Raw genomic sequence first — 27,459 nt, 5'->3', positions numbered from 1 at the left:
GCTTAACAAAGCCCGTGAGAAGTTTCCCCTCGGGGGGCTGCGGAGGCGAGCGGCGCGGTGCCGCAGCCCGGCAGCACGTTTGTACTCGCCGGTGTAAAAGTGCATAGCACAGCGGAAAGAAAAAAATATAAGAAAGTCTCCTTAAAAATACCTGCCTCTGGCGAGCGGCTGCAAAGCTTTGATCTGCGAACAATTATTTAAGGAATCCGGGGTGTTGCGCCGGGGCTGCTGTTGTGCTGGGGATGGTTGAAGGTAGCGCTGTTTGCGCCCGAAGAGCGTGTGAAACATTCTTGTGGGGGAAAAGCATCCAGGGAGAAACATTTCACTGCGGGGAAAGTTCTCTGGCTTTTAGAAATTGAATCCACAGCTCGTTGCAGTGTGTTCAGTTTAACTTTGATTAAGGTTTGCTTTGTTCTTTATCCCTGGTTTATTATAGTCCGTCAACACCGTGAATAGCTGCATTAACTGAGTGCCACGGAGAACTTATTTTCACTCGCTTACTAGAAAATATTTCACGTCCTGCCAAGTTTTGGTGTAACCTGACAGAGCTGTTAGTCAAATGTGCTGTCCAGTCACTGTCAATTTAGCTGTTTAATTGCCAAGCTAAATATTTGATGCTAAAATACCACTTATTAAGTGACTTAAATAGCCTTATCAGCGGACTGATACTCGGGGAAGAGTTGCAGTGATGTAGAACAATGTGAATACATGTGCTTCACATCTGGCTCCGCAGCACTGTGCTGTGTGACACTTGGAGTCTAATCATTCCGTACGGGATGCAGATGGTACTCGCTCTCCCTCTGCAACAACATGGGCTATGTATGTCTTACCAAGAATTTTGCAGGCTAAGTAGTAACTTTTTATTGTTATTTATTGTTGTTCTGATGAGTTTTCAAACCTGGAAACCATAAGGGTCTGAATCTCCAAGGACCCCATGCAATTTAGCTCAAATGCCACAGAGATCTGAACTTCCTTTGGGGGTAATGGGATCTCCATGGCAATGAGGCCTGCTGAGAGAGAAACAGGGGTTGGAATTTGATAAAAGATGACTTGGGGGCTGTAAAACACAATCATCCTCATCCCCGAGTGATAATTAATCATGAACTAAAGCAACCTGGCTCATGGAACTGCAGAAAGGCATGAGCTGAGCCATCGGGCTTAAAGAGACATACAAGAAATCGCCTCGTTTAAAAATAAAATCGTTTTGGGAAGCAAAACCCCCCGAAAGGTGTGTAATGAAGAGAATGTAACCGTGTTGCTTACAGCCCAACGCATCAGGGAGCACAGTCTGTAATGCCTGTAGCTGACAAGTTGCCATTGGGCACAAGCGTGGGCCGGGTTCCGTTCAGAGCCACGGCGTGTACGGGAGGTCTGGGCTGGCTGTAGAGCTCCGTGTGCCGCTCAAGGGATTGCTTTCTGACAGGCTTTTAAACCTGCACGGTACAATTGTTTGACAAAAAAAGTGGCAGCAGAACTGAGAATTTGAGCCCAGTCTTGTAACTGCAGTTTCCGGGCTGCTCCTGTATGAGTTGGAAGTTTAGACGTGTTACGTGAATGCGAGTCTGACCTTTAGAAAGTGCTGAGTATCAACTCTGAGAGTCACTTCTTCTATACGAGAAAACGGACCCATGAAAAACAATTGAGGCAAAAATGTTAGAAGTATCTAAATTGTTTCAAAACAAAGCGTTATCTACAGAACTCTACTGGAGGCTCAGGTACCTCTTTATTTCATGAACTTCAGCTTTTTTATTATGAGCTTTTTGTATATTTAGCTTGTTTATCTATAAGATATATGCAGTAAACATCAATATTAGTGTCTTTATTTAAATATGAAGAATTTATAAGCTCCGTTCATTTCTGTGTGCATTCTGTGTTCCTTTTATGCTCCTCAGGGGCTATTTAATTGCGGCACCTTCTGTTTTCCGATCGGGTGTTGAAGAAGCTATAAGTGTAACCATCTTTAATGCTGTCAAGGAGACAATGGTCCAGATTCAGTTAGTAGTCAAAGGAGAAGCTGTGTCCCGAGGCCATGGAACGGTTCTGGGTAAGTTCTTGTTGTTCTGACTTTGAGAACTAATTTATAAGTCAAGGTGATTATGGAACTGGAATCAAACTAATATTTAATTTGTTGACTACTGCTAAATATTCTCTGTTGATTGTGCTATTGCGGTTTTGATATATGTCATCTCAAATATCCAAGGCCCCTAATTTTGGAACAGCAAGACGTACAGAGACTCTGGATAATTGATACTCAAAGAGTTTTATAATGAATAACTTTACTTTTGAAACCGGAATGTTTGACACTGGGGAGCTGTATAAGGAATAAGGTGATAATTTCAATATAAAGAAAAATGTCAAGTCTACAACATCATCATCATTTTCTACCCTTAGTTTAAAATGAGTGCTGGAAATGCAGTCTCCCCATTGTCTCTGGATTTATCCTCCTCTTGTCTTTGAAACAGGCTGACAATTGCTAAGTAATTCAAAGGGAGGGATGCTTACACATATGGGCAACATATGCTAAAGAGAAATCTTAGGTATGGCTGTATCCAGCAATCAAAATAGATTCCGTGAGTGTTTGTTTTGAGAATTATTCACAGAATCACAGAATTGATGGGGTTGGAAAAGACCTCAGAGATCATCAAGTCCAACCCTTGGTCCAACTCCAGTCCATTGACTAGATCATGGCACTAAGCGCCATGTCCAATCTCAGTTTAAAAGCCTCCAGGGCCGGTGAGTCCAGCACCTCCCTGGGCAGCCATTCCAATCCTGACCACTCTCTCCGTAAAGAGTTTCTTTCTAATCTCCAGCCTCAATTTCCCCTGGCAGAGTTGAAGCCCATGGCCCCTTGTCCTATTGCTGACTGCTGCAACCTCAGCCTTGGTGGGAACCTTGCAGTTCACCTTGGGCAAAAATGGTAAAGAAATGTGGACCAGGTTTATGATGGCGAACTCTGCCAGGTCCGATTTGCTCACCCTGCTGATTGTTTTACTCCATGCAGGAAAATGGCTTCAGGTGAAATCATAACGGAGGAGTGTGGCAGTTAGAAGCTCTGTGACGTGCAATCTCCTTTCACTCAGCTGCAAAGGTCTAAAACCTTAGTACCTTAATTTGAGAATAATAACTCTGTCTTTCTCTCTTTTTAGATAAAGGAACAATTAAACTGAAGGTGAGTGTCCATTAGTTTAAGATGTTTTTCTTTGCAGTGCAGCTACTGCATCATCTCCATTGTCATTGACCTACCAGTAAGTTAAAGCCGTTGATTTAGAGAGGTCTAAGGAGCTCGGTGCTGGTCTGGCGTGACCGGTGGGATCTCCCTGCCTTGGTGGCGAACGGCAGAGTGTGCTTTGCCTTTTATGTAGTTACTGTTTGGCTGATGCTGCTGCCCTGTCCTGCCAGTAATTAAACTGTATCAGGGAATTAGATTCTAGAAAGGCTTCGATACTCCCCGCTCCTTTACTGGGGTAATATGCAAATACGTAAGTACCTAGTCATGTCAAGAAAGTGAAATGTAGACAGCAGGTATACCAAATGCCATAGATTTATTTATCCAAAGACTGTAACTCACTGTTCAGTAAAATCCGTAGTGTCACTGCTGATTTGTGTGGGGTTTTTTTTCACTCTCAAACTATGACCTATTATCATAATATTTCTGTATTATCAGATTTCTTTAGTTTGTAGTTTTTAATATAATGTGATTTTAAGTCTTATTTCTCTCAAGAACCGGTGCAAGCATGGATGTCTTGTTTTTTTTTCCTCTCTCTCTCAGCAGAACTATTTCTTCCGTAGCATGGTCCATTTCCCCATGTAAGACACGTTCTTTAGTGAAAGCTGCACATGTAGATCAAATATCACTTTGCTTGAGTGATAAAGGGTAGAAGAGAATTTCCTGCTGTGCTTTTAGCATGACTTTTCCTCCTTTGAAGTTTATACATTGTAAAAGATCTAGTATGTTCTTCATTTTCTTTTTATTGCTCACACATAGTTATGCTGAAATGCAGCAGGTGGCTGCTCTTTACTCACTCAGTGTCAGTTACGCTCCCCAGAAAGCTCGGAGGCTTTTTCTGTGTCTTCCTCACCTCGTGGTGGGTTTTCCAGGTGCCCTCAGGACTCCGTGGACAAGCGCATCTGAAAGTCTGGGGCAACCGGCACCTGGCAGGGGACGGCTACATCTTTCACAACTATACCACCGTAACCATCGACAGCAAAGGGTCGTCAGTGTTCATCCAGACAGATAAACCTGTCTACAAACCCAAGCAGAAAGGTAAAGTGACCTTGCAGAACTTGCCAGATGCTTGGGCTGCTTTCAAGCAAAACTTGCAGATTCTAGGGTGAGAAATTCTGCTCAGTGTCGGCTGTGCTGACTGATACATTTCCTCTTTTCCTTTTTTCAGTGTTGATAAACCTCTATATGGTGACTTCTGACTTGAGACCAGTCAATGACAGGGTAAAGAAAACTGTTTTCCTTCACACTGTAAAATATGATGGAATGCTTGGCAACCTCTATTTTATTCTAATGTACATTTATGCAGAAATGTAATTGGATTTCTTAATCTATTTAGGCATGTCTTGCGATTGCTTGTTGGATTTTACAACTTAGGGTTTTATTTTTCATTTGGTCACCTCCCTGTTGAAGGAGAACAGGCAGTTTGTAGTGCTAGCAAATAGAATGTGACTATGGCAAAGCAGTCAGAGTTTGTCAGAGACTTGCACTCTATTGAGGTGATGCACAAAGTGTCACGTTTCCCATTAGATGTGTGAGTGAAATGGATGTTTCTCAGGTTACTCTTACCAAAGAAGAGATGATTAAACTTGGTCACTTCATTCATCCTACCTTGCTTATGTCGACTCAGCAGTTCGTCACAAGAAGCAGAGAGGTAGCTTTGGTTCATAAAGCTTTTTATTATTTTTGTCTTTCAGATCGAAGCTTATGTGGTGGTGAGTATCTGTCTGCCAGTCACCCAGCGTGTGTCCCGTAGAGACACAAGGGGAACGAGTCGCACATCTGTGCTTCTTCAAGCCCAGTACAGCCATTCCCAACTGTAACCTCTGCCATTACCTCTATCCCTTTCTCTTTAGCTGATCTATGTGCCTTTTTTTGTTATCACCAACAAATATCCTTGTTTTCTACTTCAGTTTCAGACATCTGTTCCCATTTTTCAGCCTGAGAAGAGCTGGCTGACTTCACTGTCTCAATGTGCCAGTCCCACTCAGTGTCTCCCTTTCCAATGCAAACACGCTCCCATCCTTCACCTGCCTGGGCTGCTGTGGCAGGGCCAGTCTCATCTCTGCACCCAAACATTATGATAGTGGACACTAGAAATTCATGGCAAGGAAAGGGTGCTCCTGTCTTCTTCCTCTGAGGTGAATGAGAGGTTCCTTCTGTGGCTAGTCTTTTTTTCCTTTCTAAACCACGTATTTTCTTTAGCTGTCAGCAAGCAGAAGAATTCACCCTCTTGTTTGCTTTCAGTCACAGACCTAATGCTGACAAAAAGAGCGGGATTAAGTTCATCTGACTTTGTCATCTAAAAATTGTCTTGCTAGTTGTACAGCTGCCGTTGCAAATAGAAAGAAAGCGTCTCAGAGGCCAGGTCATCCCCCCCAAATAGGTGTCTTAAGACAGGTGGAAGATCTGCCGCTGACAGTGCTTGTTCGTGTGTGTTGGTTATAGAGGCAGCGTCCTTAAATGACTTTTAGACAGAAAATGCCCCCGGTCAAGTGTCTTCAGAAGATTTTTGGCATGTGTTAGTTACGCTTGAGCTACTAGTGAAATGTATATTTTACAAAATGAAGTTCTTTGTTGCAAATGGAATTAAATGTATTAGTGATGTTCATTTTCACTGTGATGTTTCTCATTCCTAAACCGCTATGCAGGATCCTCGGGGGTCTCGTATGATAGAGTGGAGTAATTTGACGCCAATTTGTTGTGGTGAGTTTCAGACTTGATTTTCTCAGTGATTGTCACTTCCTTTGCTCCTGTTTACCCCGGGTTGTGTTCAGTCAGCCTTGCCAAGGGCTGCCGAGTGACGCGGTTCACAGTAAGTTGTTTCCTTTTGCAGGTATTGTCAATATGACTTTTCCCTTGTCCGATCAGCCGGTGTTTGGTGAGTGGCTCATCTTTGCTGAAATGCAGGGGCACACGTACAACAAATCCTTTGAAGTTCAGAAATATGGTGAGTTGGATCCAAATTAACTTTGACTACAACCCAAGCACATTTGGAAGAACAAAATAGTATGAAATATTTTTATTGAGATGAAACACCTGAGAAATAATACATTTAATATGTCATGACAAAACATTCTCTGAAGGCTGCAGGGATACAGACACCTGCAACTTAACCAAACCCTTTCTTCCTGTCCTCAACACTTCATAAAGTAAAGGACCCAAAATGGAGTGTCATATTGCACAATCAATTAATGTAACAAAGATTTAATTTTCTGGGAAACTCCTCAATATTTTTCAGTCTGTCAGTGTTTTCCTTCCTTTCCCAGAGCCTTCCCTGCAATTATGAATTTTGGTTTTTGCTCCCCCCCTTTTCAGTCTCAAAGCCCCTCTGAAAAGCTTTTGTGTTTCTTTTCATTGTAGTGTTACCAAAGTTTGAGCTGCTGATTGACCCCCCTCGCTACATCCGCGACCTCTCGCTGTGTGAAAAAGGAACTGTCCATGCCAGGTAGGAACGTGTCCCGGATAAAGCTTCATTACTATCTCACCTGCTGCAGACTTTTCAGATGATTTCTGGTCATCAGAAGCTTTTGTACATAAAAGCCTTCATCAAACATGTTGACAGTAACAAGCTGGAAAACTTGCTGTGATATTGTTTTCTGTTTTCTAGATGTGCCGGTCACGCGGTGCGGGCCTTGATATGATCGGGAAAGCAAGAAACCAGCTGGAAGTTAATTGTTATCCTCTTTCCATTGCAGATATACATTTGGAAAGCCGGTGACAGGAAAGTTAATTGTCAATATGACCATAAATGGCGTAGGGTACTACAGACATGAGGTGGGACACCCTGTCCTCAGGACCACCCAGGTGAGGGAGACCATGGACTCAGCTGCGGTAAAACGCCTCCTCTGTGCTCTTTGACGTTGATACCACAGCTCTGTTTCATGTTACTGATGGGAGATCAGAAAATAAATGAATAAATGCAGTAATTTGATCCAGCATGATAAAAATATTATGTTTTGACATGGTATCCCTGACATTCTGGGATTCTGTGAATGCAAACTTAGGTTTCTGTTCCCCCACACACTGTGTAGATCGATGGCTCGGCTGCTTTCGATGTGTGTGTGAAAGACATGATGCCAGCGGATGTTCCGGAACATTTCCGAGGGACGGTCAATATCTGGGCCACGGTGATCAGTTCTGATGGGAGCAAACAGGTTACGTTTGATGACTCGACACCTGTTCAGAAGCAGCTGATTGATATCAAGTACTCCAAGGATACCAGGAAACAGTTCAAACCTGGGCTGCCTTACAAAGGAAAGGTAAGATTAGAATTAGAGACGCTGACGTGTGGCTGATATACGGTCATACTGACTTGATCCCAGGATGTCATACCATGTTCTGGTGTGATTTATCCCCACCTGCTGTTTCTGGCATTGGCTGGAATTGCCTATAATATAAACCATGTTGTTCTATAAATCAAACACTTTGTAGGTAGAAGTCGCTTACCCTGATGGAAGTCCAGCTGACAGAGTCACTATCCGAATTAAAGCTGAACTCACACCGAAGGACAACGTTTACACAAGTGAACTGGTCTCAAGGAATGGACTGGTGGAGTTTGAAATCCCCTCCATCCCTACAGCTGCCCAATACGTCTGGCTGGAGGTGGGTGAAAGCTCTTTATAGGATTAGCGGGCTTTAATGTAACTAATCTTGTCAAACCTGCACTTTGTAAATCAGTGCTACAAACAGGGAATCAGTGCCTTTTAGCTTCAACTCCATGATTTAAATGCAGCAAACACTTGCTTTGTTTCTTGCTGCCACTACAACTGATGTTGAAAAGCATCATGAAAAGATGATTCTCCAAACACAGCTACGCACAGTAGTAAGTGTCCAGTATTTGGAGAGTGCTCTTGCTGTAAAGCTGGAAAGTGTAAAATGGGAGATGGGGATACAGTGTAAGAAGAGAATACAAACCGGGCTTTCTGTACCTGCATAACATTCAGATGTAACTTTTGTTAAGACCAAAGTGACGGCGATTGATGGGAAACCGGCTGGGGATCAATATCTGCCAAACTACTTGTCCATCAGTAGCTGGTACTCGCCCAGCAAGTGTCACATCCAGCTCCAGGCCCCAGACAAACCTTTCCAGGTATGTTGGCTTCATATTTCATCATGGCAACAACTGCATTTCTTGGTGTACTTTGTCAAGTGTTTCTAGCCATTGCTGTTTCTGGGATCCGGGACTGTTACTGTTTCCGCTACAAAGGTTGAAGTAGCTGCAATTCAGCCACCAAATATTTGTTCCCTGTGGGCTGCACAGGGTTCTAAGCAAAGTGCTTTTGGTGCTTTGTGCAGCATCTCATCCTCCTTTGTGCTGTGGGAACCGGGGCAGACGGTGGATATAGGCACTGACACCATCTGAGATTTCAGATTGGAATATGTGGTCTGTGCACCTCTAATAACAGTCACATAGGAATTACTTGGTGAAAACTACTTTAGTCCAAGTCAACAAATGCTGAAAGATTGAAGTGATGTTAGTGGGAGTGGCTTAATGACTAAAGATCCAAATTAGGGCTATGTAGTCTCACTAGAACTTCAGTTTAAATCTCAGCTGGATCTGTTTAGTCTTCCAGTTATTGAACTGTGAACATAGTTATCTCGTCTTCTCTTGTAGTTTTTGTAGAAGCCTCTCTAAAAACGTGCTCCTTCCACATCAAAGCTGTCAAATCTCTCTCCTAAAGGAAAGATCTGATGTAACCGTGATTCCTGTTGCATGCCGCTTTACTGAGAGCTGTTCAGGGTTTATTCTCTACCCAAGAAGAAACTCTGAGGGTCTGCATGTTGCTTTGTGGAAAAAAAATAGGTGGCTTTTGGCAATATCCACCCCTAGATTGCCATGATCAGCAGGGCTGTCAGGCTGCTTTCAGACTCTTTGTAGCCAAATAAGAGATTTTTTTTTTTATCGTTGCATTTCATGGAAGTTTAATGGCTAATTAATCTTTTACAAGTTTCCTGAGGTATGGAAAGGGGATTATACACTGCTAATCTGAACACATTGTTCTTATTATAACCTGATTAGAACTAATTCTTGTGTGGGAAAGTTAGGAGTTGGATGACCAGCTGATGTGGGAACTGTTTCCCTGCTTTGCCAACTCTTACTGGGTGTTCCAATTAGCTACATTCATTTTTTAATGAATTGTTTCATCGTTTGCACTGGGGAATTCTTAATACTTCAAATATTTAATGTCACGAGGCACTTCTTGGATTCCATGGCATTTTCGCTGTATTTAACCTTTAGCAGCTCCTTCTATTCAAGTCTTTGCTGATTTGGTTTGTACCATGTGTACATTCTGGAAAGATAACACTGTTAGCGCTGAAGAAAGAGGTTTTTCAAAAGATTTCGTTGGGATTTAACATTGCTGTTCAGTCTTAGATGGGCTTTGCTGTGCGTTCAACGGCCCGAGGATCAGAAGTGGGAGCTGCTGAAGAAATGTTACTGAACACGAGTGTTAGTGGCTCCTCGTGTCCCAGAAACAAGACGCTTGTGTTGCTGGGGGCGTTGGCTGCTCTGCAGGTCTATGGCTCAGCCAGGCTGCCCCAGTCCCGTCCTGGTGTCCGTCCTGTTGGGACTGGGGATTTGATCTCCTGGTATTCAATACTTAGCAAGTACCTCTGGGTACGGGACTTCAGGAGGTCAGTGTGCTGCTCTGAAACCTATTTCAGGCATTGGATGACTTTACCCAGAAAAAACCCTCTCTCTGCTCCTTAATTTGTGTGTCGGGGAGCTCCTCGAGTGCCAGAGTTGCAAATTAGTATCACGACTTGTGTAATTTGAAAGCATTTTCCCTCAGATCTATTCCCGGTAGTTTCATGCCACATTGGTTATGTTTGAATTAATATTTGCCATATGAAAGTAATCACCGTGTATAATCTCAATGGAACTGCAAAGATTACCAAACACACGTCTCTTCCCGCTCCTAACCCATCTCTTTCTTTTTGGGCTGGGCTACTGAATGGGTGTCTAAAATTCAACCAATTCTGACAGCTGCTCTGTGCCAAAAGGCTTAACTTTCAGGATTCCAGAGATTCCTTCATTGTTTTCATTAATGCACACAACCCCCCGGCCCATTCTCCTGTTAGACTTGCAGGGAGTGCAGAGCTGAACACAGGCCCCTTTTGCCTGTGGAGAAAACCCATGGAAACAGCGCTAATGTAACATACATTTCTGAGGAGGAGGGGGCCCAGCTCTTGTGGACCGAAACCCACACAGATTTCTGTGCTTTATCAATAAAAAGCATGCGTTGTAACAGACCAGATCTTTTGCTTTTCTGTCCCTGGGTGCAGGTAGGAGAGGAGGCTTGGATTGCAGTGAAGTCCACCTGTCCTTGCAACTTCACTCTGCACTATGAAGTGGCATCGCGAGGCAACATTGTCCTTTCGGGACTGCAGCCCAGTAACGTCACCCAGCAGAGGAGCAAAAGAGCCGCCTTTCCCTTGGAGAAGAACATGGATATCACACACTTCGCAGGAACAGGTAGTTAGCATCAGAAATGCACACTTGCCCCTACTTTTTTGGAAAAACAACCCTCCCACAAACCTAAGTATCCTTTGGCTTGAAGCTGATGCTTCTTAAAGGGCATAGAATAATTTTCTGCAAGAAAAATTGTCATATCCATTGCACACATAATTAATATATATAAAAAAATTCCAAGAGAGAGAACTCTTGGAGAATTTTCTCTAATCTTTCTGTATTCTCTCCCTTTGCTAAGAAAACTCTAGTTTTCCTTAATGTGCTTGGCTTGGGATCAATGAGTGATCCCCAGGGGTATGGGAGGCCTCCCAGCCTTCATCAGCTCGAGAGTGATGCCCTACTGATGCAAGCCCAGCTACAACCCCATCCCATAAGCTGCATAATCCTTTTTCAAACCCATTTATAGTTTTCTCAGCAGTGTTCTGCAGCAATAAATACCATTTTTTTTGGTTTATTTTAAATGGCTTGAGAACTTAATTGTATCTTTCTTTTTTTAGCACCTCCCAGCACCCCTGCAGCGGAGGTTGAAGTCTGCATGACGTTCCTCCGGTTCTCCGTGGGTCCCAGCATGGCTCCCTTGGGCCGTCTGCTGGTGTATTATGTCAGGGAGAACGGGGAGGGCGTCACGGACAGCCTGCAGTTCACTGTCAAGTCCTCCTTCGAAAACCAGGTACTGGAAGCATAGATGCTGGAGAGGAGGGAGCAGTGTCTTGTTACTCTTCGTCTGCTGATGATGAGTCGGGATAATGGGCTGTTATGTTAAATTCCTAGGTTGAAGTGGCTCTTTCAGCAAATGAGACCAGACCTGGTGATGTTGTGAACATCAGGGTCAGAGCTGCAAAATCGAGCTGTGTCTGTGTTGCCACTGTGGATAAGAGCGTCTACCTGCTGAAGACAGGTTTTCAACTGACAGCCAGTCAGGTAAAAGGACATTTAAAGCACTGAGATCTTTCTCTCAGTCCTGCTGTCCACACATTCCCTTCAGTAAGCAGCCTTCGTCCCAAAGGACAACAGTCTCTCCCCTTTCCCTGCAGGTTTTTCAAGAGCTTGCAGAATATGATGTATCTGATGCTTTTGGAGCTCCAAAGGAAGAAGGGCACTTCTGGTGGCCAGGCATGTCCTCGCGTAGACGCCGTAGATCTTCTGTCTTTCCCTGGCACTGGGACATCACCAAGGATGCTCGCTTCGCGTTTACAGTAGGAAGAATCAAGCCTCGCTTCTCTATGGAGTGTCTTTTTTACTTTCATGTTTGCAGGATGATTTTCAGCTCTGTAGGCAATTCCTTTTTTCACGTGGGGGCTGTTTCTCCAGGGGTGTGGGCTGCAAAGCGATTTCCGAGAACAGAAAGTACGCTGTTCCAGCAGAGAGATCGGAGAAACGTGCTTTGGTTCTGATCAGTCTTGGTGAGGGGGCAGGTGTCCTGTTAGGTGAAGGAATTCAGCAGATGCTCTGGAGAATCAGGTGGGACCAGAAGGTTCCTGGGGGCGTGGGGGAGCGTGCAGGTCACTTCTGCAGTGACTTGAACGGGGAAGGAAGGTGGAACATGAGTCTTTCCTTATAACCTTTCCCCTTTTAGGCTCTCCTTTGGAAATCCTTTAAACCTCTTTCCTGTTCTGCCAGCTTCTGTGGCCATCCGTGTGAAAGCTCAGTAACATTTTCTTCTGTCTTTGATCCTCCGTCTCTTCATTCTTTGTCCTTTCTGAAATTTTAGCTAAACTGTTCTTTTGTGTTGTCTTAAACCCCATAGGCTTCCGCATATTCCCCTAATGGCTCGGTCTCAATGCTAAACTCTAAATCCTTGTCACTTCCCACTGCTGCGGGAGTCACTGCTGCTTCTCTCCCTGATCCGTTGGCGTTTTTGCTCTGATGCTTTTTTTCCTTACTGAGAGGCATAAATTCTTGGGAAAAGATAGATGTGCTAATAGCTGGTATGTATGCATTGCTGGGGGCCTGATCTGTAAGAACAGCATGTGTATGTCAAGAGAACAAAGCTCATAGTCCCTTTGGTGTCTGGGCACCGCTGTCTGGTGTGAATAAGTGCAGTTCGGGGGCAGAGCTGGCAGACAGATTCGGAGCGTTCTGTGTTTTCACTGCGGAGCTGTGCCGCCCGTTTCCGTTTTGCTTGGCATCCCTGGTGCGCAGAATCGGTGATGTGCGATGCGAGGGCTGCCTGCTGACTGCAGCACTACGGGTAAAAAGCTGTAATATTATATTTTAGGGGAAAAATATGCATAATACTTTTCACCTGTAGCTACCTGGCAGTTACACATGCCCAGTAACGTCAGATATTGGTTGAAATGGCTTTTCCAAGCAAACAAGAGCTTTCATGTAAAACCTCTGCCTATAAAATGCCTACATATTTTCATGTTAACGGTCATTTTTATATGAACTTCTACAAGTCCTCATGTTTCAATTGAAATGTACCCCATAAATGTTGGAGTAGGGTTGGGGGATTCTATTCAGAAAAGTTTTTATTGGTACATGTTTAATATTCTTTTTGCCTTGCTCTCCTTTCTGTGATCATCGTGTTTCTGTCCAGGAAACTGGCCTGGTTGTAATGACCGACATAGTCAGCTTGAACCACCGGCAGAACGGCGGCATGTACACGGATGAGGCCGTCCCAGCCTTCCAGCCGCACACGGGGACGCTGGTGGCGTCAACGCATTCGAAAATAGCGCCAAGGTAACGTTGTTGTTGGAATGCATGTTGTCTATTATACTCTTAGCATTTTTTTTCTATATTCTCGGCTGTTTGCCACCTCCACGTCCCCAGGAAATTGCTGAGTTTAGACAAGGTGGTGTTGGGGAAACTCTTCCGTTGTCTTCATAAATATAACAAAAAAATATAACTGACGCTACTTTGTTAAATTTAAATCATTTCTGGAAAATTAATATTGCCCAAAAGGATAATTTCAAACTATTTTCCTGTCTCAGTTTCCTGTGATTCTTATTCATGTCCCAGACTGATGTGTGCATGCACGATGGGATCGTTTGGAAAGACTATGTAATTAGTGTCATAAATGATCACAGAACCACAGAACATTAGGGGTTGGAAGGGACCTGGAAAGCTCATCCAGTGCAATCCCCCCATGGAGCAGGAACACCCAGCTGAGGTTCCACAGGAAGGTGTCCAGGGGGTTGGAATGTCTGCAGAGAAGGAGACTCCACAACCCCCTGGGCAGCCTGGGCCAGGCTCTGCCACCCTCACCCACAACAAGTTTCTTCTCAAATTTAAGTGGAACCTCTTGTGTTCCAGTTTGCACCCATTGCCCCTTGTCCTGTCACTGGTTGTCACCGAGAAGAGCCTGGCTCCATCCTCCTGACACTCCGCCTTTAGATATCTGTAAACATGAATGAGTCACCCCTCAATCTACTCTTCTTCTCCAAGCTAAAGAGACTCAGCTCCCTCAGCCTTTCCTCACACGGGAGATGCTCCACTCCCTTCAGCATCTTTGTTGCCCTGCGCTGGACTCTCTCCAGCAGCTCCTGTTTAACCGCGCAGCTCTCCTGGCTCCTTCCTTGACTTCCCACATGTCGGGATGCTCTGATCTTGTGCCCGGCAGGAACAGTCCCTGCACACCAACCAACTATCTTGGGCCCCTTTACCTTCAAGCAGCCTTGCCCACGGGATTTCCCCCAGCAATTGCCTGTAAAGGCCAAAGTTTGCCCTGCTGAAGTCCAGGGCTGCAATTCTGCTTGCTGTCCTGCTCCTGCCACAGGAGATCCTGAACTCCCTTTTTGTATAATTCTGTGCTGGCTAGAGTCTGGGCTGGTTACGTAAGCTGCATTCCGGTGAGAACATTTCTTTATCAGCTACCATTAAAACCATCATATTAAAAGAATTCATTGACTTATTTCTTGTTCTAGCCGAGCAGAGAAGAGAAAAAGAACCTTCTTTCCCGAGACCTGGATCTGGCACTGCCTCAACGTCAGGTATCGATGGGGACTTCCCATAATTATATCGGAGGGTCGTGTCCTCTTCAACTGCAGAAAACAAAGCTCTTTAAAACCTCTGACATGAGCATGTCCCACAAACCTGAATTTACTGCCCAATAAATCATGATTTCCACCTGGTACAACTGGAACTAGAAAAATGAGTAATCAGGTAACTAATCTCTCCCAGAAACTGCCCGTCTAGGACAATTTGAAACAATTTTTAAAGGCTTCTCCAGGTTTGCAAGTAAACTTCGTTCTCAATAAGTGATTATAAATTAAATTTGACAGGAACTTGCAGCAAGTGTATTCAAATCTGTTCAATTGAGCATGAAATATGCTTTGTAGAAATACACAAAGAATTCCAGAAGTGCCCGTTTGGGCCTCAGCAAGCTGGGGCAGTTCATTGTAAGCGGGAGAGTTTGGAATAAAACGCTGCAGATTGCATTTTCTCCACTTCGTTTCATTAGAAACGACTGAGCTGAGCATTCCTTCATTTCCACTCTCTTGAACAGGAAGAATTTGCTTTTTTTTTTCTTCTACCATTTATAATTATAATATACAATATAATTATAATATACAAGCCTCAAAAAAAAAAAACCAAAAGAAACAAAAAAAAAGAAACAAAAGCCCAATGTCAACTTCCCAAACCAATTCGAAAAATTCCTGGAGCCTGGCTGGAGGGTCTAATGGCTGGAAATGTGTGCGTACTTTGGCCTCCCGCCCAGAAGAGTAAGTGCCCTCATGTGTGAAAATAATGTTAATGCTGCTTATGGGCTGAAATCCCAGTGGAAAGAACATCAGCTGCAACAAATTGTCCGGTTAAGCAGGTGGGAATGCTGCCAGCGGTGGAGCTGGGACACCTCTGCTCTCTGCTCCGGGCTGAGCTTTGGTGCAGGTACCAGCCACCGAGCTCCAGGCGCGATGGAGACCTAAACAGTCGGAAACTAATGGACTTAAAAGAAGTTAAAATAAGTTGGTGCTGTCAAGCCAGGTGCACTTCCCAGGCTCTGCACTCCGCACTTTGAGCTAGGAACCACATTTACTGGGCAGGGTGCTTGTTGACTGCCTGACCCCAGTACGCCTGCTCAAAGGTGGAGGGATCTCCAGTTTTTTATCAAACTATTTATTTTAATCCTTTTCCTGCTGTAATAGAAACACACAGACCAGTACCTGACACGTGAACAGCTTAGGCTCATTGGAAACTGCAAACAATTGAGTTAAAGATACCTCTTTGGTGCCTAAAAGGTGAATAACCTTCAGTTGAGCAGCAGTGAAAGCGCAGTTCTTCATTTGCTCCTGGATTTGAATCAAGCGTGTTGCAGTGTTGAAAGACAGCGTGTTATGCTGTAGAGTCCCAGAGCTTGTTCTGAAGACCTTGCTTTCTCATTTTCCATGCCAACTGAGGTGCACGTTGCTCTCGAAAGATTCCAGAGCTAGCAGCATGTGTATCGGGCTCTGGGGAATAAATAAGAACTGGAGAGAAAACAACCTTAGGGTGTACTCATAACTGCAGCAATCATCCTGCCAGGTGAGCCATGAAACAGCTTTTGTTCTTGCTTTAGAGGAAATGTTTGCTGTTCCAGGCAAGGCCAAAGCTGCTTTGCAGGAGGGAAATAGCAAAGTCTAGGGAACAAAATTGAATTTCTGTTATTATAAAGCATGGAAGAGGATACCAGGCTTATGATAGAGTGTTATGGTATGCACAGTAAAGCTAAATACTCAGAATAGGAATTTGATTTTTAATAATTACTTTCAGTCTTCATTGGAAGAAAACGATGGGTTTGGAAATTTTCTGAGTCAGGCATTCCAAAAACTGACCGAGCAAAATGTCTCTGAATCAGAGTATTTGCCCCTGGACAAGCAGCTGCTGAACTTGGTGGCTGGAAAGTTTGTCCTTTGCCCTTATGTTCAAGCAGAGTCTGCAATGTGTACAAGGGCAAAGGCTTCCAACAAAAATGACTTTTTGAGATGCTTGCCTCTAAGAAAAGTGACTCTGTAATGAAGGTGCGAATGCTCGTAAAGCTTTTAATCCATTAAGAATGCGTATGTTATGTTTCATGGATTGGTTAATCTGACATCCAACCCCCGTTGTTCCCCGCTCTCTTCGGCAGCAATCCGTCGGGAGAGGCGCAGCTGCGTGTGGAGGTGCCGGACTCCATCACCACCTGGATAACCGAGGCCGTGGCTCTGTCTGAAGAGAAGGGCTTGGGCATCGCCGTGCGGACGGAGCTGAAGACGTTTAAACCCTTCTTCATCGATTTCACCCTGCCGTACCACGTCATCCGCGGGGAGCAGACCAAAATCCCACTGACCGTCTACAACTACTTAGCTGTCTGTGTGGAGGTACGGACCCTCTGTGTTCCTGTTGCTGAGTCACTAAATTCTCTTTTAGCATTAAAATCTCCGAAGTTATCTACAAGTTATAGTAAATAAAGTATAGGGTTAAGGTATAGGTTAAGGTAAGGTATAAGTAAATAAGGTAAGGGTGGCAGAGCCTGGCCCAGGCTGCCCAGGGGGTTGTGGAGTCTCCTTCTCTGCAGACATTCCAACCCCTGGACACCTTCCTGTGGAACCTCATCTGGGTGTTCCTGCCCCATGGGGGGATTGCACGGGATGAGCTTTCCAGGGCCCTTCAACCCCTGACATTCTGGGATTCTGTGATCTGTCCAGCTGCAGTAGTTTCATTCTGAACTACTTGTAGCCTTGCTGAGCTGAAAGCAGCACTCTCAGTTAAATATATTAACTAAAAAGTTTGAAGAGTGAATCTTCTGTGCCTGCCAAGATTTTCTTAAGCATTTTGTGGGTTTCAGATTCTTCGCTTAGGTGGGTTGGTTTTGCGGGTGACATTTTGACATTTGCAATAAATGGCTTTCAAACTTTTTCACAGGTCCACGTGAATATTTCTGTTCCAAAAGGCATAAAGTTTGTTGGGCATCCTGGGAAGCAGCATCTGACAAGGAAGAAGTGCGTTGTCCCCGGGGAAGCGAAACCCACCTCTGTCGTTCTGTCCTTCAATGAACTTGGACTGAGCAACATCACTGGTAGGGTAGAAATAAAACCATCTTCATTTGTTTCTTAGAAACAGATTCTATAGCTGAAGAGTCTGTATGAACAAATTTTCCAAGATTCCCTGGTCATCAGTTTTCCTGTTACGTGGTCATGTAAGGTTTGGATCTGTTACAGCTACAGAGACTTAAATATTAGACTTATTTAAGAGAATAACAGCAAATTCTTTACACCTCTCAAGCAAATAATCACGGTAAAAATTGTGCAACACTGGAAACTACGTAAGAGTTTCCCTGTTGCCCCGTGGCTGTGCAAATATGGTCCTCTTTTAGATGTGACTGTTCAAATACAGAATAAAGGTAATAGAAGAGAGCTGTCATTACAAAACACTTGATGTATCAACTGTATTTAATTAATCCAGATCTTCACTTAAGCTCCTGAAGATCTTCCTCTCTTAGTCTCTGCTGCTTTTCCCTCTGTTTCTTAGCAAAAGCTTTTGCTTACGGTGGGACTGGCTGCTGTCAGGAGGGGACGCAGAGCTCCAAGAGCGGCAGGCACGCAGAGGACAGTTACATGGACAAGAGGAGCCCGGTGGCGGTGGATTATGTTCGCAGTAGTGTTATTATTGAGGTAAGAAAATACGAATTTGTAACAATTCAGAAAAAATAAAGGGGGGGCAAATCCCGCAAGTAAAACTGAATGGCCCTTTCTGCTAATCCAAGTGCTGTGTTTTTATGTGTGGATTTCTGTCTTTATACAGCCAGAGGGACTGGCCAGAGAATACACCTATAGCGTGTTCTTCTGCCCGAATGGTAAGTTCATGATTTGAATGAGGCATTAAGTTTGTTTGATTTAGTTATAAATAGAAACATGTGGAAAAAAACCTTAACAAGTCTTTGTTTCCATTTGTCTGTGATTGATGAGTTATGGCGGGCAGGAGGAACTTTGAATAAAGAGGCTTTCTGACCTGGCTGGCTAATTATGAATTTGCTGTAACTGCCCAAGTGATTTCTGGAAATAGCAATTAGATTCCTTTACTTTCTGAAACAGTTTAAGTATTCAGCACTGTGGACAGAAACTGTGACTGTACTTCATTTTCAGCTGATGTTTTAAAATTCAGTGCTGGAATCAGTATGTCCGTTCTGCCTGAGCTTTGGACGGCTCAAAGCTGGCTGCTCTGGCTAAACAGCGATGCTTTTGACCACTAGATCAGAACCGAAAAATCACAGATTTCAGAAGAAATCCAGCCGAGCAGTTTGAATTGAAGGATCTTTTATATTGCAGGGGGTATAAATAGAAGATTGGAAGAAACGTCCCCATATACCTTTAAAGTTTAAGAGAACCTGGTAAAAAGAACGTTTACTTGGGAAAAGTGTGTTTAAGTTTTAGTAGGTAGCTATGGGTTATTTTTGAAGTATGTGAGCTAAGCTCTAACTCTTACAACATTCCGTTCTTTTTCTGACTAGAGAAAATACACATTTCTACACCTAACAAATATGAGTACCAATACATGCAGAAACCCGCCCAGATGACGCACTTCGACATCGCTGTGAAAGCGCACAACGATGCTCACCTGGCCCTGTCCTCCGGGCCGCATGACGTGGCGGAGATGGCCGAGATTGTTATTGGTGGCCATCAAAACACGAAAACCTGGATTTCCATCAGCAAAATGGGTGAGCCGGTGGTGAGCAGGGACACGGCCGGCATCCTCTCCTGGGATGAATTCCGCAGCTTCTGGATCAGCTGGAAAAATGGAATTATCCAGGTAGTGAATTTATCCTTGTAATGGCCTGGAAGTCTCGTGCTTTCTTAAAGAGTTTGAGCACAGAAACAGCAGGTTGTAGAAGACTAGAGCTTCATTCCTAGTGCTTTTTCTCTCTTAAGTCTCGACGAGGCTGTGTTTATCAGGACATATCTGCTCGCCACAGCATGTTCTCAGGACCTCAAGTTTTGATGTTTTTAGTGCTAGGTGTGCTGAAAGCCTTGCAGGTCAGGCCTGTGGAGTTCTCCTGAAACTTCCTTGGGTCGCTTTGTGGGTGGGAAGGAGAAAGATCCTGGGACATCCGCAATGTTCTCTGGTGCACACACGAGTTCCCAGGTCCAAGGACACAGGACAGACTGATTTCATATGTGTGCGTTCTTGGAACTGCATGGTTTTTTGTCCCTTTCAGGTTGGCCACGGTACTCGGGTGCTAAATGAGTCTATTATTGTGGAGTGGACAGTCCCCAAACAGCTTGAGGTGAAGTACATTGGCTTTTCCACAGGCTGGGGGTCAATGGGAGAGTTTAAAATTTGGAGAAAAGAAGAGACTGATGAAAATCACAATGAAGCATTTACTCTTGGAGTTCCCCACAACATAATTCCAGGATCAGAAAGAGCTACGGCTTCAATAATAGGTATCAATTATGAGGAGGTATCAATAGGTACCACTTATCAAATATGAAGAGATTCTCCAGCTGTTACTTGCCTCTGAGCAGTGTTTGGGTAATACAGACCAGACAAGGCAGTCTCAGGCAGTTACAAATATATGCTGCTTAATTCTGCGAGAATAATTAATATGTTTTTTGTCATTTGCTTAAACCCTGTTTGAGTTGACAGTGACTTAAAGCTGATATCGTCCAAGGGCTTTGCAGAGCCTCTGTCTGCTAGAATTCATAGTATCCATTTCATAATCATCCTAATCACAAATGGTCTAAACTAGTGATCTAAATGGGGGAGTTGTGGACAATCAGACTCTGAAATGTGACATTTCCTTATTGCAGCAAGAGCTAAAGGGCTAAAACTTAAAATTCAAAGGACTTCCAACTTATGGTACAGGTGATTTAAGCTGACTGTGTAACAGTAGAAATTAATGTAGTCAGGTGAGTTTTAATCATAAGACATCAAAAGTAAGTGAAGTGTAATTCCTTGAGACTGAACATGTCTCTTCTTTTCCAAACAGGAGATGTGATGGGTCCTACATTGAACAACTTGGACAATCTCTTGCGATTACCATTTGGGTGTGGGGAGCAGAACATGATCCATTTTGCTCCTAATGTGTTTGTCCTGAAATATCTGCAGAAAACCAAACAACTCAGTCATGAGGTGGAGAGTGAAGCCACCGATTACCTTGTTCAAGGTAACCTACGACACAAGCCTTTTCTCCTTCTATTAATTGTAAGTTAGAAGAGAGTTTTACTAGTATCACATTGTCCTTTCTAATCAAGAGTATCTCAAGTGATGAGGATTCGTCATTTCTTGTAGGGTGATCTCAAAGATTAACAGCTTTTGACAGCAAGATGTTTTCCCCTGATATATAGCCCGTTATTCCCATAAATAACTCCTCGTTTACATGCTTATTGATTTATATTTCCCTATCTCCCTAAACAGCTCAAAGCAATCTGTCTTTTCATGCATGGTTTTTCTCAGCATTTGTTTGAGAAGAGCCACGTGCAAAATAGTTTATGCAGTTTTCAGGACAAGTAAGAATTTGGAGATCATTAAAAACAAGAATGACCCGACAGGACAAAGCTGCCTTGTATGTGAGTCAGACAATAGCCATGTCATGAAATCAGAGGTGACAGGGTGAGGTGGTTCTCCTCTGAAAATATAAACAGAAAATGTAATATGTGATGTATTTCTTGTATTCAACAGCAAAAGCCCAGTGCTGCTTCCTTAGCCTGGCTGCAGTCGTTTCACTTGTTATTTTTTGTGCTTGCTGATCTTCTGTCAGCAGGGCACCCACCTCGTTCATCAGTGGCCTACATTGCCTCTGGTGTTAGTTTTATCTGCCACGGATTGGAAAAAGCTCTCCTGTTGTCCTTGACCCCTCTTGCCAGGTTTAATTCTAAGGAGGCCTTCGCTTTCCTAGTTACCTCCCTACACCCTCTGACAACAGCCTGATACTCTCCCCAAGTGGCCAGCCCCCTCTCATTCATGTCAAAAGTGGTCTGAACAGGTGATTACAATGATACCTTCTAATTATATGATCTCCAATACTCAATACACTGTAGTTGCTCTCTCACATAAAGAGCAACTCCAGCACCACGCCTGGCTGGCCTGTCTCTCCTGCAAAGGCCACAGCCATCCATGAGCACATTCCAGCCATGTGAGCTGTCCCACCATGGCTCCGGAACCGCCACCGGGTCATCATCTCCTGCCCTAACGCAGGTTTCTGACTCCTCCTGCTTATTCCCCGTGCTGCGCCAATTGGTGTGCAGGCATTTCAGAGAGCGAGCTGAGCACACCCATTTCCCCCAGGGGTGTGGGGGCCTCCCAGCCTTCATCAGCTCTAGAGCGCAGCCCCACTGACGCAAGCCCAGCTCCATCAGGTGACCAGGGGCAAACTAGAAAGGTCAACTTCTCCACTCAGTCCCAGCATCTAGAGGAGCATTTAGAAGGTACCAGAGGAGCAAGTGAGACATAGACTCTGTGCCACTATCAACCTAGCAAGCAAAAAGAAAAAATGTAAGAGCAATACTGGATCTTTTCAGAGTGGTATCACAATCTTGGCATTTCTGCTGGCCCAAATGCAGCATTTGTAGGCTTGCAGGTGTTTGCATGAGTGCATTTCTGAATAAGCTGCAGCACACGGACACAGAGCTGGCTCTGTCACTCACAGCAAAATAAGCTGTTGCCTCGGGCAGCAGGATCCCTTGCGCCAGCGCCAGGTGGGCTGAGTCTTCATTCACTTGAAGTCCTTGGTTTGCTCTGTGTGAGGATTTTGGACTCCCCCGATTCTTTTGTGACTTCCAGGCTACCAGCGCCAGCTGACCTACAAGAGACAAGATGGTTCGTACAGCGCGTTTGGCGAGAGGGATTCCTCGGGGAGTATGTGGTGAGTTGCTATTTTAAAACAGAGTTAGAAAATTCAGTGTTTGCTAAATGGGAAAAATACACAATTGGCAAGGAAAGAAGAGTAATTTTCCAGCTTCCATCACAGTATTGCACGCAGCGGAGAATAGAAGTAATCCTCACTGACTATAGACTTGCTGTCGAGTGTTCATACCAGGTGTACTATCATCATTTTAAGACTCGGGGGCAGTTAGACAGTCACATCTACTCATATGTTCAGGCTTTGGGCACAGGAACTATAGTTAAGGATCACTTTTGATCTACTGGAATTAGGGTATCAATGTGTGGGGCATTTAAGCACCTAATTCCTCTGGGGAATGGAGGTTCACCTGAAGCCTGCGAAGGGAAATGTGCTTTCTCTAGAAATGGCAGTGGCTTCTCCTGAGATGGTGGGGAAAAAGAACTACGAACAAACCACAGCAACGAAACCACACAAAACACCACCAAAACCCCCGTGGATTTTGCCAAAGTGCTTTATATCCCCTCCCGGATGAAGCGGAATGGTGTGGATTTATGCCCTGGGAATTGAAGGGCAGGATGTTTCAGAGCTGAACGACGATGAGAACCAGAAATGATGAAACTGAGAAATCAGCTCGTCTCGGTGATGTCCCCCTTAGGAAACCGTGGCCTTTAAGGTTGCACGTTACACCACATGAGCGTGTTAGTTGACTATAACGTCTCAGATGTAATAGTAGATTCTTATCTTGGTTCATTTGCTCGTGCTGTCATTTGGCCTCTCCATCTGCTCTGTGTTTGGCTTTAAAGCGATGTTATTTCGTGAACTCATCGTGAGGGGAAGTGCCACTTCCCGATGCTGCTGCCTCACTGTGTCTAAGATCGTCAACTTTTATCTCAGATCTGGCATCTCCCAGTCCCTCGATGTAAAATATGGTGACACAGAATTACTTAACACTTGACAAATCCCTTGCCAGGCACAAGCTTTCTACCCTCCCATTCCTGCGAGGCCCGTAAACGGGATGATTCCACCTCCCAAAGCTGGCCAGAGTTCACGCGCGCTGCATGTCAGAGCTTTAGAATTCTAAAAACACTTCTGTTGGTTTTTTAAGTCTCAATTCTGTATAAAACCCAGCACAGCCTCACACTTCAGCAATGGGTCTGCATGTCTGTTTTCTTTCTTTAGTTGAGACAGTAACAGAATTGGAAAATCTGCTCCTCTCTTTTATTAACAAATAATTCCTTACTTATAAGGATAATGATTCTTAGTTTAAAAGCTTTAATAATTTTGGTAGCAGATGAGCACGTATAAAAGGGAATTGAATTGCAGAGTGTGTCGTAACTAAGTTGAATATATCCTCCAGTTATACTTTTCAATTTAATTTGTTGCTTAATCCAGAAGTCCGGACAGTCTTCAGGTGCTGTTATATGCCATTACTTTTTAAAAAATATTCAGCATTTCCCCAACAAGATTTTGGAAATTTGTGCTTTCTAAGAATGTTTCTTTTTCCCTTATGTACTATTCTGAATTGGTTTTCTCAGTAAAGAGGATACATTTGTATTTCCAGGCTAACAGCTTTTGTCCTCAAGTCCTTTGCACAGTCTCGTGGGTTTATTTTCATTGACCCGAAGGAGCTAACAGCTGCCAAAGACTGGATCATCCAGCATCAGAAAGACGATGGTTCTTTTCCTGCCATGGGCAGGATACTGAATAAGGACATTCAGGTAACGTTGCAGCAGCATTCTTGTCAAAGCACGAAGTGATGCAGTTTCCATTATGCCTGATAAGAATGTTGCACTTGAAAGGCCAGAACCAGGAGAATTTCAGTTAAGAAAAGTCTATCAGAGCGTACGGTGTTAGGTCTGGTTCCTAAATTTTGTACCCCGTATGCGCAAAGGAAAATCAATTTGGAGCTGCCCCAGCTGGTATTACAGTCAGGCTTTCTACCCAGTGGCCTTTTCTCCAGTTCTCAGCCAGTGCTTTATGTTTGTTGCCCTCCAGGGTGGAATCCACGGCAAGATCTCCCTGACAGCTTATGTGGTTGCATCTCTTCTGGAAACAGGTGTGACTTCTGAGGTAACAAAAACTCAGTTAAAATAGCTCTTGTGTTCTGCATATTCTAAAAAGTCTTTTAAAAAACCAGCTGCCATTCGCTGACAGTGTCTCTGGCGAGCTGCGCTCCCGCAGCCTGCTGGACTGATGGCGCTGCAGAAAAAGGCTTCTCGTCCTTGTAATGAGACAGAACAGGAGCGCTGCAGAAACAAATATAGCTGCATAGGAGTGTGAAATTACACTGCGTGGTTTTGGAAACAGGAAAGAAAAATTGCTTCTAGGACAACTGGTGTTTTAGAGATTCCTCCTTCAACAGGTGGGGGAAGGAGTGCTGGGGGGCAAGTAGTTCTGTGCAGGTAGACCTGGGAGATGACAACAGGAGGAGCAGTGGGTGCTGCAGCGTGTCTTGGTGATCCGTACTCAGACACAAGGACGGCGTTTATGGAGACTTTGAGCCAGCCAGCGCGAGAGCGGTGTCTGGTGAGAAGCGCTGTGATAACCTCAGCGCCTGGGAGGGCGTTGCTGTAGAGCCTGAACGGCAGACCGCGCTGCTGCCGCAAGCAGGTGCCCCCTGGCCCCGGCTCTCCGAGTGGAACGCCCTTGACCTTATTTTAAAAAATAACAACATTAGAAGATCCTGCAGTGCTCACAGAGAAACTTTCTGCCTCTCTTTGAGCACGTCCCCTGGGATGTGATGTGATGATGCTCTCTCTGGGCTGCCCTGTGTCAAGACAGCCCTAGCGGTTTTATTTGCTGGAAGTGCAGTTTATGTGGATCTAATGCTTTTCCTAGAGGAGATTTGCAAGTGTTACTAATGATCTTAGCTAGGAAATGAGGAAGGGGAAGGTTAGTGCCACAGGGAAATCAAAGGAAACCAAATTACATCAAGTCCAATTAAATTGTTTCTATAAATTATCAGAGCCACGTTCCTGCATGGTGAGGTCATTGAGGGAGTTAATAAAACATGTTTGTTGGCTGCAGGGACCCCTGGGAACCTTGGCCTTTATTATCCTCTGGCGTCTGCTAGACGCTCCGGAGTGTCAGGAACACAATCAAACACACAGCAGAGAACTCGCTCTGCTCTGTTCATCTGCTGCCTCGCAGGGGCAGGACATGTTTGCAGCTTTAGGGGGGAATAAATGTGTCTCAGTGTTAGCCTAGATCTTTCTTACTATGCTATTTGCTCCTTGAATTTGTGATGCATGGCTTTTCTTTGGCTTTCTAGGGAAAGTGTTAGTGTCGTTCTGCAGACAGCAAAATGCATCTTCCCTAGATGTTTTTTTTAATGGACACAACTTAATGAGAAATAAAGTGATTCTCACTTTGGAGATATAGAGGCTGGTAACATGTCTGGGCTCTTTCCCCTAAATATAGGAAGAAAGAACAGCTGTTGACAAAGCAAAACACTTCTTAGAGTCCAACTTGTATTCAGCAGAAGACCCCTACACTACCGCCTTGGTTGCGTACGCCCTGACGCTGCTGCACAGCCCCTCTGCCGCCGTGGCGCTGCGGAAGATGAACAGCATGGCGATTACACGAGGTACGTCCTGTGCGCTGGATCCAGCCTGGCAAGTCCCTGCACTGGCACAAGGAAACAGCCCTTGCGTCTCGAATGATGTGTTTGGGTTACTGGCGAGCGCAGAGCCTGTGGGATGAGGTCTTTATGGCACAATTTGATTTTGCAAGGCAAGAATTTTCTTGATTCTCTGTGGAGAGGGCTGAGCATCTTAGTTCCACGTGCACAGCTGGCGCTGAAGGAAGGCGAGTGAAACCCTGGCTCTGCGATGACTTTCCTGTCAGTACGACAGTTTGCCTTGGAAAACATCCCATTCCCTGATGGCATATTTTAATCCAAAACCCAAGAATTACCTAATTTGTCACATTGTAATTGCAGAGGGAGCCTCTTGCCCATGGGACGCTTGTCTAAATGGAGGGACAGTGCAGTTCAGGGCCTGAATCTGTTCTTGGCATCAATACAACAGCAGAATGTGATTATTCCCGTATCCAGAGGCTCAGCTGCAGTTCTGCTGTGATATCACCCGTATCCCACTGTCCTGTCTTTCTAGATGGCTTTACACACTGGAGCCTGACGGGAACTCTCGTTACCGATGAAGACACCTTCATGGGATTTAATGACGGTCTCGCTCAATCAGGTACCCGTACTGAAAGACAGAGATAAGGGAGGGGGCAGCAGCAGGCTGCTGACTGCGTGTGTTCCGGTGAATTGTTTCCATTAATGTAACACCCAAATTTACCTTGCTTTCCCCCCCAGCTGAAGGAGCTGGTTAAGAGCAAAGAGCCAGAGCTAGATGTGATCAGGACAGGGAGAGAGAAGGTGGTTGTGTGAGGAAAGAGCTTATGTTGGAAACGCAGATATTTTTGGAAGATGATGCACCTTGGGTGCAGACATCTTTTAACTTCTTTTTTCTCTTCCTGCGTTTACTTCTCTCTTTACCTTCCTTTTTTTAGTTAATGAATCTTCATAGAACTTATCACTAGACCTGCCCAGATTCTCACTTCTAGGTGGCATTTTGATTTCTTAGTTCTTTTTCTCCCCCTCTCTTTCAGTTGTTTCTGCAGAAGTGGAAATGACATCCTATGCCCTTTTGACATACACGCTCCTGGGAGACGTGGCCTCTGCGCTCCCCGTGGTAAAATGGCTTTCACAGCAGAGGAACGCGCTGGGAGGATTCTCATCGACCCAGGTGGGCTGCCAGACCAGCAGCTTCAGTGCACCAGCCCTGTAGAAATCAATCTGTTCAGGAGTGCTCGAGGCAGAGTTTCTATCTAGACTCTAGACAGAAACTGTGTCCTGATAAGAAGAAAACCTTTCCAGTGCCCTGTACTACTTTCTTTCAGACTGATAACTTGAACCTAGACTTAGTCCTTATAGATGCCTTTGACAGCAAAAGTGAACAAAAACGATTTTTCTTCTGCTATCTGGATTAATAAGGAAGATTCTGTTACTGGAAGCTGGTG

General features: G+C 44.5%; 1 protein-coding gene across 1 annotated transcript in view; it reads left to right on the top strand.

The window, feature by feature from the left end:
- CPAMD8 (C3 and PZP like alpha-2-macroglobulin domain containing 8) overlaps positions 1 to 27,459 on the top strand; it is a gene marked incomplete at its 5' end in the record, with an annotated part of 41,077 nt that overhangs the window by 170 nt on the left and 13,448 nt on the right. The window contains 31 exons of the mRNA XM_082071882.1: positions 1,893 to 2,044; positions 3,147 to 3,169; positions 4,099 to 4,264; positions 4,395 to 4,447; positions 4,921 to 4,938; positions 5,875 to 5,929; positions 6,060 to 6,173; positions 6,587 to 6,671; positions 6,922 to 7,030; positions 7,258 to 7,485; positions 7,658 to 7,828; positions 8,187 to 8,315; positions 10,511 to 10,700; positions 11,195 to 11,367; positions 11,469 to 11,618; positions 11,732 to 11,893; positions 13,237 to 13,379; positions 14,564 to 14,629; positions 16,744 to 16,975; positions 17,520 to 17,673; positions 18,126 to 18,268; positions 18,399 to 18,450; positions 19,105 to 19,403; positions 19,810 to 20,035; positions 20,581 to 20,757; positions 22,374 to 22,455; positions 23,996 to 24,152; positions 24,430 to 24,504; positions 25,855 to 26,020; positions 26,547 to 26,633; positions 27,049 to 27,185. Of these exons, the coding sequence (XP_081928008.1) occupies positions 1,893 to 2,044; positions 3,147 to 3,169; positions 4,099 to 4,264; positions 4,395 to 4,447; positions 4,921 to 4,938; positions 5,875 to 5,929; positions 6,060 to 6,173; positions 6,587 to 6,671; positions 6,922 to 7,030; positions 7,258 to 7,485; positions 7,658 to 7,828; positions 8,187 to 8,315; positions 10,511 to 10,700; positions 11,195 to 11,367; positions 11,469 to 11,618; positions 11,732 to 11,893; positions 13,237 to 13,379; positions 14,564 to 14,629; positions 16,744 to 16,975; positions 17,520 to 17,673; positions 18,126 to 18,268; positions 18,399 to 18,450; positions 19,105 to 19,403; positions 19,810 to 20,035; positions 20,581 to 20,757; positions 22,374 to 22,455; positions 23,996 to 24,152; positions 24,430 to 24,504; positions 25,855 to 26,020; positions 26,547 to 26,633; positions 27,049 to 27,185 (4,174 nt within the window). The remainder of the gene's footprint in view (positions 1 to 1,892; positions 2,045 to 3,146; positions 3,170 to 4,098; positions 4,265 to 4,394; positions 4,448 to 4,920; positions 4,939 to 5,874; positions 5,930 to 6,059; positions 6,174 to 6,586; positions 6,672 to 6,921; positions 7,031 to 7,257; positions 7,486 to 7,657; positions 7,829 to 8,186; positions 8,316 to 10,510; positions 10,701 to 11,194; positions 11,368 to 11,468; positions 11,619 to 11,731; positions 11,894 to 13,236; positions 13,380 to 14,563; positions 14,630 to 16,743; positions 16,976 to 17,519; positions 17,674 to 18,125; positions 18,269 to 18,398; positions 18,451 to 19,104; positions 19,404 to 19,809; positions 20,036 to 20,580; positions 20,758 to 22,373; positions 22,456 to 23,995; positions 24,153 to 24,429; positions 24,505 to 25,854; positions 26,021 to 26,546; positions 26,634 to 27,048; positions 27,186 to 27,459) is intronic.

Source organism: Streptopelia decaocto (assembly GCF_964273445.1).
Source record: "Streptopelia decaocto genome assembly, chromosome: 24".
Taxonomy (NCBI): domain Eukaryota; kingdom Metazoa; phylum Chordata; class Aves; order Columbiformes; family Columbidae; genus Streptopelia; species Streptopelia decaocto.
Note: the sequence above shows the minus strand (reverse complement) of the source record. Positions and strands in the feature narration are given on the sequence as shown.